At 41.0% G+C, this 14,259-nt stretch overlaps 2 protein-coding genes across 7 annotated transcripts in view; one reads left to right on the top strand and one right to left on the bottom strand.

Moving 5' to 3' along the window:
• The window catches only part of PACC1 (proton activated chloride channel 1), a 90,021-nt gene that overhangs the window by 53,150 nt on the left and 22,612 nt on the right, over positions 1 to 14,259 (top strand). The window lies entirely within an intron of this gene.
• NENF (neudesin neurotrophic factor) lies at positions 8,645 to 12,867 on the bottom strand (the record flags this gene model as incomplete). The annotated part of the gene is made up of 4 exons (XM_082306040.1): positions 8,645 to 9,447; positions 10,138 to 10,241; positions 11,432 to 11,492; positions 12,715 to 12,867. 4 exons carry the CDS (start codon positions 12,865 to 12,867, stop codon positions 9,271 to 9,273), a joined length of 495 nt encoding a protein of 164 aa, XP_082162166.1. The 3' UTR covers positions 8,645 to 9,270.

Genomic DNA, 14,259 nt, shown 5'->3' on the forward strand with positions numbered 1-14,259 from the left:
GCAGCTATAGTCCCACTTCTTCCTCTGAAGTTCCTCTAATCCCTTCTTAGGTTTTTTCCCTCTCTAAAAAGACCACATTGGAGGGCACGGAATAATAAACTACAGTTGGTTTTGTTTCTTTCTTGTGATTTGTCCCAGGCAGGATAAGAGCTTGCTATTCACAGAGTTCCTCCTTCAGCTCCAGGGGTGTAAAGCTAGCTCCTGCTACATGAAAAAATTGCTCCAGTGCATGCAAAAACCTAAAATTCGAGAAGCTTGGATTTATTTGAAGTAACACCAACATAGATCTGGGATGATTCCATTAACGGCACTGCAGTCATGCTCTGTTTCTGAAAGGATATCTAATGGTGAGACATTCTCTGTAGCCTAGAGAGTAGTCTTTGTTACACTTGGGGGTAACAAGTTGGGGTCAGATTCTTGCACATAACTTCCTAGACTTTTATGGCTATGTAAATTTACACCAACTTAATATGTGGTTCAGTGATTTTCAGACACCAAAAGGAATGAGCTGAAATTACAGAGTAGGTTTTCTCAGATAACCACATGTAGGCACGATCCATTTTGTGGTGTTATTCTGAGTATAAAAAGATAAAGTAAATCTAAACTATTTTTAGGTGCGATGAGTCAGTCTAAATGAGTTGATGGAAAAAGATACAAATGAAAGGACAGTCTAGTTAGAGGAAGTTATGGAGAGTAATGCTTCTATATAAACATTCTGCAGAATTCATTTGGCTTTCCAAACCCTGTCTGTAAATCAAGAAGTGCTTTCCAGTGGCTCATGGAGACCTCTCTACTCACATGGTGCTAGCTGTCTTTGTCTTCAGTTCAATTGCATTAAAAACAGAATATAATTTTAAAAGTAGAAATTTAAAAGTATTCATGTAAATAATTGATGCGGTTATTCCAGTGATGATATGTGACTATGAACAGTGTGCGCAATCAGAAATAGAAGTGGCCAGCAGGTTCCCAGCTGTGAAGAAAACGCATTCAGTGAGATAATTTTTCAACTAGTATCAGGGCAACCCCTGATTTATTTCTGTTGTTATTAAATCAAACAACCTAGTCGAATGGGAGTGATTTTTTTTTAAGGGTAACATAAACCAGATACATTTAAAAGACTTAGTTAGACTTGCTTATATTTGTGTTTTCACAGTACCATGAGGAATTTACACACATACTCTCTGACAGGGCTTGCAATAAGGTGAGCTACAGTATTGTGGAATAATAGTTTGTATAGATTTCCCTATGTATTAAAGTCTCCCATAAATATATATTACTTTGTGAAGCAGATACAGCTAACATAATTATTCAGATAAAATCTTGCTTAAGACTTCAATTTTTTTCACGCTGAAAAGCTCCTTTAGGTACTTAGGGAAGTTCAGGTTAATGTATCTTAGTCTGCAAAGGCTACGAACAGTTGTTTTGGGATTAGAAGCTCCTTTCTTTCTTACTTACTTGAAATATCTCGTCTATTTTATCATAAACTAGCTAAGCCTCATGGATGAAAAGTTTACCTCTAATTTCCAGCTGCACCTTCATTTTGCGCATTTTGAATGTATCATTAGAACTCTTCGACAGTGTTGTGAAACACCTTTTTATTCAATGTCTTCAAGTGGCTGAGCCAGAAATACTGTTGGGGTCATCATGGTTTCTACCAGTATTTCAACAAACAAATGACCAATGGACGTATAGGCAAATTCCAAGTGATGACAAACATAGGTAAAATATACTCACTTAGCTGAAAGACGAAGCACCATAAAGTGATACCTCTTTGGGCTGAGGAAATTAAAGCTAGAGCTTCAGAAAGTAGCATTCTTGATACTACGACCATCTTAGGGTCCCACCAGCCCAAATGTCCAAACAGCATTACCTTCTTCAAATGGCTGAAAGTCCCAATAGGGATGAAAGACAAAGGGAATTCAAGGGAAGCATCAGCTCATTTAACAGCCGGGAAACCTAGCATTAAGGATTGCAAAGTTGTAGTGGAGCTGAGAATTGCACCTTCGTCTCTGTGTCCCAGGTCACCTCTTCAGCAGCAAAACTCCAGCCTTCTTTCTTAAACTAGAGTGGGCATCGTTTAAGGACAAAATGAGAAAAATTGGTAAGTTATGGACTGAATAGCGGCAGCCTGATTTTCTGTGAATTCAGGCACCTGCAAGGTATCAAAGCAAAAGGCATCAGTATTTCTGGAAAATGAGACTGAGGATGTCAAGCAAGGAGCCAGCAGTCACGAACTGTTTAATTCAGGCTGATTTTCCCAGAACTGTATCCAAGAAGGATGTCACACTTTTCCGTTCGCAAGTTCAACCTTTTCTCTGAGTGCATCAGCAAGTTTCACCTCTTCTGAAACTGTACTCTCCCCTGAGTTATTTATAATCTGCTCCTGCTTCCCATAAGTAGAATTTCACTCACCTTACTTCCCTCTGCCTCAGATTGATACATTCCACTGATAGCTTCTGCTTCACATACAAACCTTTCAGCAGCCTGTTTTCTTCCAGCTCCAAGACAGGCTAAACTCCAAGGAGACCATTCAGACAAATGGGAAAGAAGTATTTACCCTCGGCAGCAGCAATTTAGGGACGTACATAATATTTAATGTGTAGAACCATAGAGGCTCAGCACATACTCAAACATCCCTCCTAAGCATGCGTTCTTAAAATCCTTTCAAGTTCACTAAAATTGATAGGTTGGTCTTTTGCATGCTAATACCGAGAGCTTTTCCGATATCCCTATAAGCTGCCATCATCATTTAATTTCTGTCTACCGCTTTTGTTGTGTCAGAGATCAAAACTGCAGGGCGTTATTTCTGACCTGTTCAGTTTAAGGAATACACGGAATAGAACATGTTTTAGAAAGACTGCAAGACTGTTGCCTTTGTCTAAACTGCTAGATCTGTCTGTTGTGTATCTCAGGCATACATAAATGTTTGTCTTCCCGTAACATGAAAATACATTACAAACGCTTTGAAAGTCCTCTTGTCGTATTCTTAAAAAGTATTGCGTAACTATTTTAAAGTACACAGCATGGTTAAACAATAAATAAGAAAAAATCAGTGATATTCTTGTCTATCTTGTGGCATCTATGTCTGAGGCACAGCTGCACAGTTCTGAGTGAACACTCTGCTTTTTCTGGAGCAATATTTATTCTTTTTAATGAGACTGTGTTTTTAGGAGCTTTGCTCAAACATAAAAATTAATAAAGGGTTAAACATAATAAATAAGTTTAAGTTACCTAGTCCTGATCTGTGATCATTACCAAAACAGCACTGCAACGTAAAATAAAGGGTATGTAGCCACAGCCTGCAACGAGAAGAGCAGCCTCCTAGGATACCCTTGATTTGCCACAGCTATTTTGAAGCAGTTATCAGTTTAATCTATAAAGTTATCCTCCAGGCAATGAATTGCTTGGTAACTAAGCTCTGCGTATCCAACACAACTGATTTTAGTATCTCTGCAAAGGAGCATAGAACTAGGCACAGGGAAGTTTTCACTTCAGTTGCCATCTAATTCCGTTTGCGCGAGTGCCAGAAAATTCCTTTTCCTCTACTGGCTGAAACAAATGCTACCTATAAGGTTTTTTTTCATTCAAATATTGTGTTGTCTACAAAAGAAGGGTGCAAGGCTTTAAGTTCAGCTCTACGTTCAAACATTCCTGCAAGTTTAGGCCCGTTTGGATTCAGTTCACGTTTGACTCTGTCATCAGTCTATTACCTCTGTTGTCGTAATCTCTAAAGCCCAAGTAGATATGCCAAGAAGTGAACTCAAATTTTCACAATGCCAAGGGTTAGATCCAAGTCTCTGCTTATCTGCTGCCTTTGCACAATATGAGAAAACATTCAGCAAAATCTGTAAGGTAAATTATGGACACTGGGACGTTGATTTCTTCTCCTTTTTCATGGAGGTTTCTTTAAGTTGAGGTAAAATTATGTCATATTTTGATTTTTCTTGGATGGCTTATCTCCAAGACGGCTTGCACCCAGATTCTTCTAAATTTTTCACTTCTCAGAAAAATAATGTCTCATCTCAGAAGGATAAAGGGTCATGTCAAGAAGTACTGTAGAACACGGTAATCTGAACATTCATTAACAGTGCAGAATTTCTGATTGCAACAGCTACAAATAACCTATGGGAAACAGTAATAGGAATTGTTTATTCAAGAAATCTTCCTGTGGCTCTGCAGTTCATCCAGGTGCACAAACTGTTTTTCACAGAATGTTAATCTCTGTTCCTATCTATTATTTTGGATTTCTTGTCAACAGATAACCCAAGCCAAGAAGATCTAAGCCTAAGTTTTGTAAACAAGTAAATTAGGACTCGCACCTTCTACTGAACAGGAAGAAAAAAGCCAAAATGGAAGGTGTTATGTCAAGACCAACAGATGGGTAAAGGTGCAAGTTTACGTTGTTATCATTGACCGTATTTGAGAAGCAAAAATAGGAAGCACTGTCCGTTATCAGACCTGCATGTACTGCTCTGCCAGATCTACCTCACCAGTAGAAATTGTCCCAACAGCACACTAAGACACATTCTCATTTCCCACCTATTCTCTTTTCTGTTTTTTTTTTTTTTTTTTAGTCATGCCAAGATTAAAATCACGCCTATGCTATTAGAGTATTTCTAGCAGTGATGCCCACCTATCATATGCTTAGTTCTTCAAGACTCTCATTGAATAGAGTGGAAAAAAAAAATCACCTTTTGATATAGCACTGATTTTTCTGTCAAAGCAGTCAGATATATTCTATATTATAACTATCTGAATCGGCATTCACAGATCAGCATTCACTCTGAGTGAAGTAATTATTACAAATCTAAAAGTTAAGCATTTTTTTGTTTGTTTCGTTTTAGTCAAAGCATTGACAGACAAGGACTGATTTTCTTTGAAACTAGCCATTCTGTATACCATGTAAGTAGCTTTCAGGTTATAGATTCATGTGTATTTTCCTTTATCTAAGTATTACTCATGGTGCATGGATCGGTCATGTAAGTTGCATGGCTTGTGTATTGTTTCCTGTATGGACAGAAAAACATTAAGCAAAAGCATAAATGGATGATGGATAACAAAGTGTATGATTGTCATCACTTACATCAGTTCTGGGAATTTCAAGATATCCCTGAGAATATCCAGTGTTTATCTGAAAATATGCAAATACTAATCAGAGCTACTTAGCAAATCTTACTGATGTGCAGCTGAAGCCTACTGAATGGCAGCTTTTTCACTCACAGAAGTAGTCAGAACTTTTTGGCGTTTTTCTCCTCTCAGTTTAACCAGATCAGCTGAAAAATTAGCTTGGACTTCCTATATGAAACTTTTCACATCTCTTCCGTTTTCTCTTGAGCACATGCAAATTACGTTGAACATCTTTCAGATAAGTATATTTATCTATAAAAGAGACAGAACACATTTGTAAAAGTCAGCTAAACCATTTTTTTTTCTTATTTTCTCTCCTGCACCATCAAGTGAGTTCTACATGTTCTTGGGAGCCTTGCAAGAGAAAAACTGCAGCAATTAAATGCCTTTCCAAACTACCATTTGTTGAATATGTAGCCCGATGGTGGTTTCGAAACAAAGTTAGAGGAGGTGATTTACAAACTGTGTTGAGGCTTCTCCCATTCCAAAGCACTGTACTTGAACAGATAAGCATCCTCTTTTAATTTTTACTTAAATGTGAAAGTCTGGCAGGTCTGACACGTGCAGTTTGGAACATGATCCTACACGGATTCCTATGTTATTATGAATTCACAGCGGATACGATCAGACCACAAAGAATATTAGCCTAGGCTGCAGTTTTCAAAGAAACACAAGGCCTCTTCTGCATGAGAAAACTAATACAGAAACTGATTCACTTAAATCAATGGAACACTCATATTTTGACAAAGGGCCACAAAAAGAATGGTGTCCATATACACATTACAGTTAGGAAAGAACTAACTTTGGTTTATGTCTAATCCCAAATTCTTGGAAAAATCTCAGCCGCTCAATCTGCAGGCTTCGGAGTACCTGCATTCTGGCAGGTGGCCTTGTTTAGATTAGGATGCAATAACTGTGACTAACAGCTGCTAACCCACCTTACATGTTCTTAGTATGATTTCACTTAACTGCAGTCTCTACAACTGCAAAAATAAGCCTGATACTTTCATCTGCATTTCGTAACCCCTTTATTGAATTTTGCTTGCTTATATTATTAGTCCTGTTGCTCCAGTTGTTAATCAGAGAAGTCCTTCTTAAAGTACAGATCATAGAATCTATCCTGTCACAAAAGTTAGTCAAACGTATTAGGATCAAAGTGAGGGACTACTGAAAAGAGCGCCAGGTGGGAAACAGCAACTCAGGTTATGCATCCTCTAAGCAATGCACCCATTCTTAACATTCTGAAGAGCAAACTATTATTAAATACTAAAGTAAGGTAATTCTTGGCGCAGCAATTCATTAAAACCTCAGACCATTTAAGCACCCATATTAAGTTAGCAAGACGCAGATTACAAGCAGCACAGCAAAAATAATGAGATTTGCAATGTTACCTGGAAGCAGCAAGTAAACTGAAAAGAAATTCTTCACTCTCCAAAGGAGGTGTGGAGTAGTCAGAGGGCTACAAGAGGGCTTTACACAGCTTGCTTGTTTTGAGTACAATTTATAGATAGTGAGGGCACCTGTTTTACTGGAATAATACAGAGGTCAGGGAAATGCAGCTGACTGAAAAAACAAGGATAGCATACAATTTGCTTCTTTTGAGTGCAATGTATAGATAGTGTGAGGACACCTGTCTTACTGGAATAATACAGAGGTCAGGGAAATGCAACTTACTGAACAAAACAACCATAGCAGACAGTTAGCTTTTAAGCAAAATAAATTTCAGGCTGTTGGCAAGTAACAGCCTTAGACATAAAATACTGTCATTAAATTAACACTAGAAGAAATACTGTGGTACTCAGAATTCATTTTTAAAAAGTTGTCAGTGAAAACATGTTAAGGATATATGTCCACTTAGTCTTATTACCATAACACTGTTCTATTGAGTGGGAACCTCAACTAAAATAGCCTAGGAAGTGATTAAATGTGAGTCCTCCTTCAGTTCCCATGGTGAATAAAAACTTTTGCATTCTAAAATGCACTCAGTTGAGATGATCTTGTGTTTAATAACAGAAAGGAAGGACTAGAGCATCTCCCTCTGTTCACAGGCATGAGTCAGGGTGGGTTGGATCCGCAAGGATCTCACACTACAAGAGTGGGGTTTATATCGCCATTCCTGTTGCAACAGGAGGGTTTCTTCACTGAAACGAACCTGAAATTTAGTACAAATAGAAGCTGAGTTATCTGCTTCAAGATCAGCAAAGGTGATCTTCATAGCATGAACAGGAAAAGCAAGGAGAGAACAGTAACACTAAGCCACTCAGTGGTGATGAGTTACAGTCTCGCTACGTTTTTGAAATGCAGCTGGATATGCTGATCCCAGATGACGCCAAGACTACTACAGTAATCACAGTAGCACAGCTACTGAAGCTGCCACATAAGGAAGCATGCAAGGAAAGGAAGAGGAGGGGAAAAAACAGTAGGCATTGGAAAATTATTTGTGAAATGCTGGCAACAGAACCACCACCACTACCAGCAAACCCACATGCATTCCCATAAAGACGGCAGGTACACACCCATACCTGGGAGCAGGCATCTTCAAGGGGCCAACTCCCAGCTGCTGTTGGTATCTAATCAAAAGGTCAGCAGCAGTAGTAATAATAATAATAAAACAAAAATAATTCTCTGAAGCAATAGTATTTTCTTAGACACTAAATTGTGCGTTCCACCCCAGAGTACCATCCGACAGCAGGGCGGGCCCATGGAGTTCCTCCTGCAAATGAAGTGGTCTAATGGTAAGACACAAAACGAGTTTAGAGTAAAATCTGTAACACTGTGGAAAAAAGGACAAATAAATAGAAACATCTTTTCTAGATATTCATCTGACAGGTAGCTGTCCCCTGCGAACCATGAAGTGCAGAATCATCTAATAAAATCTTTCCTTCAAAGAAAATTACCAAAATGCTAAAGAAATAGAACAAAATATAGAATTGTATTTTTATCTATATTATTAATAGAGAATTGGGAGCAGCTGCTCAGTTTTTCCATGTCAATTCAGCTTGTCACAATGGCAGATAAATCCACATACATGACAATTTACATTCTGCTTAAGTTAGTGAAAGTCAGTGGTTAGCAGCAATTTACATAGCACGTGCTTTTACGGTCCTCTTGTCGCTGAAAGGCTGCCAGAGAAACCCGATAAAGGGGGTCTGCTTTCACTCTACAGGATCTGCAGTTTTATAGTAAGTTAAAAGGAACATATGAATGCACACTTCATTGCAACAGCAATGATGAAGCCAGAGTAAGAGGAAAGAAAAGCTAACAGAAATTAAAAGTGAGAGCTGAAATTGTCAATATAAAGATGCTAACAATATCCACAGTATTTACCACAGAGTACGTGGTAAGCAGTGGGCTATCATTTCCTTTTTTTGTCAGAGAAAGAGCAGAGGAAGCTAGAAAGAAATCATCATAGTCTAATATAGATTACATCTTTGATAATTATTTAAAAAAATCAAAGTGTCATATATTCAAAACTAACATAATAATAGTCTTACTTAAAATGTCACAGTAGTTCTCATGGGGAAAAAAAGATTTATTTTTCTTGGTTTACAGCTGTAGGCTTTGCATAAATATTCCACAGTAACTGCATTTTAAGAGATTGAGTGGTGTTGTATCCAGTATTCTCAAACCTATCAAATATTAAATCCCACAATGCTTTTTAAAATGTAAGCCTCTATTACACCTGTTTGCACATGTGATACCTACGCTCACTTGAAGCACAGAGAATGATGTTAGCTTGTCCAGATAATGCATTCACACTTTTCCAAACAGTGGGAAACAACTTGGGATTTACAAAAAGACCAGTCATGTTTCAACTATTAAAAACTTGCTTATCTCTTCTAAGGCATGTAATTTTACCTTACACATGTGTAAACAGAGAAATCCAAGCAGAAAGAACTTTCCTATGAAATAATTCCCATAATTCAGAGCAAACAGCCCAAGTGTATGACACTAATACAGATGTGTGTGTTTCCTGGAAGGAAGAACACTGTGTAAACTATGTGTGTACACACATATGTATTTTCTAAACAGAAAACTGACTCAATGATAGCTAATTGTTGTAATGAACTCCAGAAAATAAGGAATCAATCTAATATTCTATTGTGCCTCTCCCCAGGCATTCTCTAGGTACAAAAATGTTCCTCAAAACTCATCTTTAATGTTGAAATGTGGCTGATCTTCAGGTTTAAAGTCTAGATTGGGGCTGCCATCCTCATTCAGAATCCGTCGAGAAGTATAGCCAACAATTGGATATTTGGCCTTATAAACATTATTGAAGATATCATCCAGGGACTTCAGTTCCTCATCTGTGAGTCCTGTCTAAATGAAATATGGAAAAGAAAGTCCTGTCTCAAAGAAATAAAAATAGGGGTATTTACATGCATTTGTCTTTTTTATTGATTACTATAAACCTTACGGTCAGCTTTTGGGTTTACTTTGCAGAGCATGATTAACAAAGTTGATAGTATAACCAAATAAATAATAATAACAACAACCACAACCACCATATAATAATTTAATTTTTTTATCATTCAAATTCAGCCTTGACAAAACTTTAATATATTCAGGTCAAACAAACCATTAGTCTCCCTTCATGTTCCCTGCATAAGTAAACCACACCTCAAACAAGCAACAACCCACTGCCAGAGTTAGCATCCAGTGCCATGTCAGTGACACGGGATATGCTACATCAATTGACAAAGGAAGTGATTTACTCTCTTTGGAAGCATCTTTTTAAAGAGCAGGTAACTTCCCCTTTATGTGCTTACATAAGCTGTATTGATTCCACAGATTAAAAACTTTCTTCTTTAAGGCTGTCAGCACTGCACCTTTCATGAGCAGTAAATACATACCCATTTTATGTATTTAAAGAATATTAATGCATTTTGTTTTTAAAGATGCGAACCAACTTAAATAAATTAATACAAATCATTTAGTATTATCATTCATCATCTTGCAAAAGAATAAAACTTTGCAAAACGGAATTAAACTAATAGTCCATTTTCTTACTATGTCATGTGTAAGATCTGCTGGATCCAGAGACATCTTTGCAACTCCTCTTGTTGAGTCTTTTCCAACCAAAGCGTTGTATGGGGCTCCTTTGCCATAAAATTCTGTCAGATTAAAACAAAAAGAAAAATCCAGTGATGATGTGACGGTGTACAGGGTATGTTCAGCCTCTGCTTTTCAGCAGCCTGTTACACTTGTCAGTGAACTGAAAGCAAAAACTCAATTCTAAGACTCTTCTTTCCAAAACTGACTTTTGATTTGCTAATTTTTGATAATATATCCCAGTCCTTCAAAAAAAAGAAAAAAACAAAACAGAGGGTGGGGTTATACAATACAACTGTTGAACGCCTATACTGCGGTCTTAAAATTTACCTATTATTTATGGAGCTGTGCTTTACATTCTCATGAGAGGTTTGTAGACTCCAGAATTTGCAGTGGCAAGCCTTGTCTAACTTAGGATTTGAAAATCAGCCAACGTGTATGTCCAGACAAGCTGCATTACCAAGCTTAGTACAAACAAAGCAACAAGCCATTAGTTTGCTTACGATGACATTAAGGACAGCGTCCAGGACCCCCATGGTCCCTTCAAATGTTTTACAGCAAATCTGGATTAAGTAGCAGGAGTTCAAATTAAAACATCTGTAGTTCTTAGGGAAGGCACAAACAGCAAATGCAGCAATAAATGGTTTAGGTGTAAATGATGAGACAAGAAGCCTCATGAACTAAGAAAATTTTAAAAAAGAAAAAAATTACTTAGCCCCCCGCCCTCCTTTCAAAATCACAGTCAGCTCTTCCAAGAGTTTTGACCAGGCCACTGGACAGCACGGGTGGGCAAACAACAGCTACAAAAGGAAAAGATGAAGCTGCAGCAACACTGATATTGTGTAGTGCAATAGGGGTACATACAAGTTAGCTTTGATCTGGTCAGTTCATGTACCCAGTGCAATAAAATACTGTAGCACCGGCTTCTGTGTGGCCTAACCTCACATCTGGCGAGGACCCAGGGGTCTGGGCAGGCGTCTTCAGCGTTTCTGGCGTCAGTGCCCGAGCCAACTGGACTACGCTGGCTTGTCTGTCTACCTGTACTGTAATCTCAAACCAGTCTAAGTTCTAGACGAAACCTTGGTGGGGGAGGTGTCTGAGGAGGAAAAGTGAGGTTTTTAAAAAAAGGAAAAAGTATATTCTTTTTGTTGCAACTGAACTGCAGGCTTCTAATACATTGGGAATATTTAAAAGCAAATGACTGAACAACAGCATGCAAACAAAGCAGACAGCAGAGGAGAAGCAAACTCACCTTTTCCAGAAGTGACATCAAATACTACTCCCTTCACCGCCAGGTAAATGGGCTGTCCTTCCTGGAAAGAAAGCCATCAATATAGCCTCAACACTGAAGTGGAGGCAAAAGGCAATTGGTTTTAGCTATGAAATCCATAAGCACTCAGGACACAAAGAGGAGAATTAAATTGTCTATTGTCTGTTTTCTCTTGTTTGTGTGTGTATAGAAGCATACGCGTTCCCTCTCTTGAAATGTCTTCCTTGTGCTTTAAACTGTTCCTTAGATGTTTTTTTTGACGATTTAAGCATATGGAAGGAGAGAATCTTTTTAATCTAAACGTCACAATCATGGAACACATGTCCCTCTTGCAAGTCACCTCTTGTCTGCACACTTATCTGCTTGAAGATGATCAACTGCATCTTTCTATTCCTAATGCAGATGGATACTGCCCAAGAAAAAAGGGTCTATGGCCAACAGCATTCTTTATTTGATTAAGAGAACAACAGATAAATACATAAACACACACAAATCTGATCTGCTGACATCTGTTTTACGTAATAAGCCAGCGCTTCCGCTTTGTCTTTTACGCACAAGATGTATTTTTAGTCAGATGCTGGTTAGTTTCTTGAAAGTATCTAGAGAAGACCCCAAGAAGGTCAGCCAGCAAGCTTTTCAAGAGAAGACAGATGTGTATCAATATAGGACTTTATCATTTTGAATGTGAAGTTCTGCTGAGATCTCTGCATCACAGAAAACTAAAAACTCTTAAGTTGAAATTGCTTTGTTATTTCTAGAATCTTGTAGGAACAAAAAGGGTCTAAATAGAGGGTTTAATGAATTATTGAGAAAAAATTACTTTGGCTCCAACTTAGGGTAATCTGAAATTCACTGGCAAAAGTACCTTGTCAAGCAGGCAACAAATAAAACAGGAAAGTGCCATCTAATTGTAGGCAACTTCAACGGACAAAAAGCAGCAGCTGCCAGCAGGACAAATGAGTAGCAGGCTAGCAACACACGAATGCCACCAAACTTCTGACGAATGCCTAAAAAGCAAGCTATCCCATAATTACTGGGAGGGAGGGAATAGCACAGCAGCAGAACACGAGAAAAACCAAGGTTTAACGTGGTTCCAGGGCACCGAGCAGCAGGGAAGCTGGCAACGCGGGGGGCTGCGCAGGGCGACGCCGGGACGGCCCAGCGGCCCTGGCCTCGGCCCAGCGGCTTTGAAGAAGCGGCCGGGGAGGCTCGGGGGCCCGAGGCCCCGCCGCGGCTCTGCCTCCCGCCCGCCCGCCCGCCCCTACCTGCTGCCCGTCGTATCTGGCCAGCTCGGGCTCGGTGAAGAGCCGCACGGGGGCCTCGGCCGGCGGCCTGAAGCGCAGCTCCCGCTCGGCCGCGGCCGGCAGAGCCCCGAGCAGGGCGGCCAGCAGCAGCCGCCGCGCCGCGCCGCCCGCCATGCCGCGGAGGACGGGCGGGCGGGCGGAGGACGGGCGGGCGGGCGGCCGCCCCGGCCCGGCCCGGCCCCGCCTCCAGCAGCCCCGGCCCCCTCGTCCCCCCGCCCCGGGCAGCCGGGCCCGCGGGCGGGAGCGGGTTCCCGCCGCGGTGCCCTGCTGGTTTGGCTGAAGGAAAGTACGCGGGGAGAGTTTGAGGCAGGGCGCACACGCGCGGGAATTAAACGAGTGCTGGTGGGCGAAGAGCCCGGCGCTAGGCCAGGGCAGAGCCGCCGGAGGCCGAGGGCTGCAGCCGGGGGAGCGCCCCTGCGGGCGGGGCGCGCCGCCGGCCCCGGGACAGGCCCCGCCGTTTCCGTCCTTCTTCCCCTCTGAAGTTGCTCTGCTTGCTCTTTTAAATGCTCCTTCACAAAATCAGCACACGTAGGGCAGGCTTCGGCTTTATGACTTAAAAACAAAATAATAAACCGACATTTTTAGCCTAAGGAAGGAGAGAATAAATAGGAAGTTTTCAAATGACGTGATTTCCCTGTGCTATGAATATAGCACGGGGAAACATTCCGGGCTGGCAGAAGAATAAGCAGTTTGGTGTTTGTAATTCTATATAGAATTAAGAAAACTAGAAACTTTTTACAGCTTAGATACACACATCACATCCCTCGCTGTAGTGCTGGCAAGTGAGGACTCGAGGGATGTAAAGCCTGGATGTTTGACACTGCAGCACGCAGTCTTCCGTGCTGTAAGTCAAACCCCTGTTCGCTATCTCTGCTCCTTGTACAGCGCACTGTGAGAGCTGAACAGTTCGGAGAAGGATCTGCATGGTAAATAGAGATAGAAATGGGTTTGATTGTTGTTTTATGGATTGTTTATAAACTCTTCTTGTATAAAATCCATACATCCACCTCGGGACACCTGTTCCCTGTTGCCTGAGGTAACACCCTTTTCCACAGGCTGCCCAAAGCCACTTGTGTCCGTTGGTGTGAGCAGAGCTGAAGTAGCTCATCCAAAGCAACAGCTCCGTAGTTCTCTTCTGGCTGACAACAGCGGCACGAGATGAGAAGCACAGGGGCGCGAGGGCACATCACCACAGTACGGGGGTGACGTCCCCGTGTGAGGAGCCGGGCCGAGCCTGCAGGGCATGGGGAAGGTGAGCTGCTGTGGCCGTCTGGGAGCTGGCGGCTTGCTGCAGGCTGCTGTCTGGGGTGGCGAGCTGAGTACTGGTCCTGCCGGGGTGAAGGTTTCTGAGGTTGTTACAGGGATTCTCCTGAAGCAGTGAAGTTTGCCTACGCTGCCTGAACAACAGCTGGGCTTCAGAACAGGCTTCCCACCCTGGCTGCCCGTCACGTCCATTTGCGGACTCCACACGTCACAAGACAGGTATGAAATGTCGAGCAGAAGAGA

This window comes from Platalea leucorodia, assembly GCF_965183815.1.
Source record: "Platalea leucorodia genome assembly, chromosome: 3".
In the NCBI taxonomy this organism is placed as follows: domain Eukaryota; kingdom Metazoa; phylum Chordata; class Aves; order Pelecaniformes; family Threskiornithidae; genus Platalea; species Platalea leucorodia.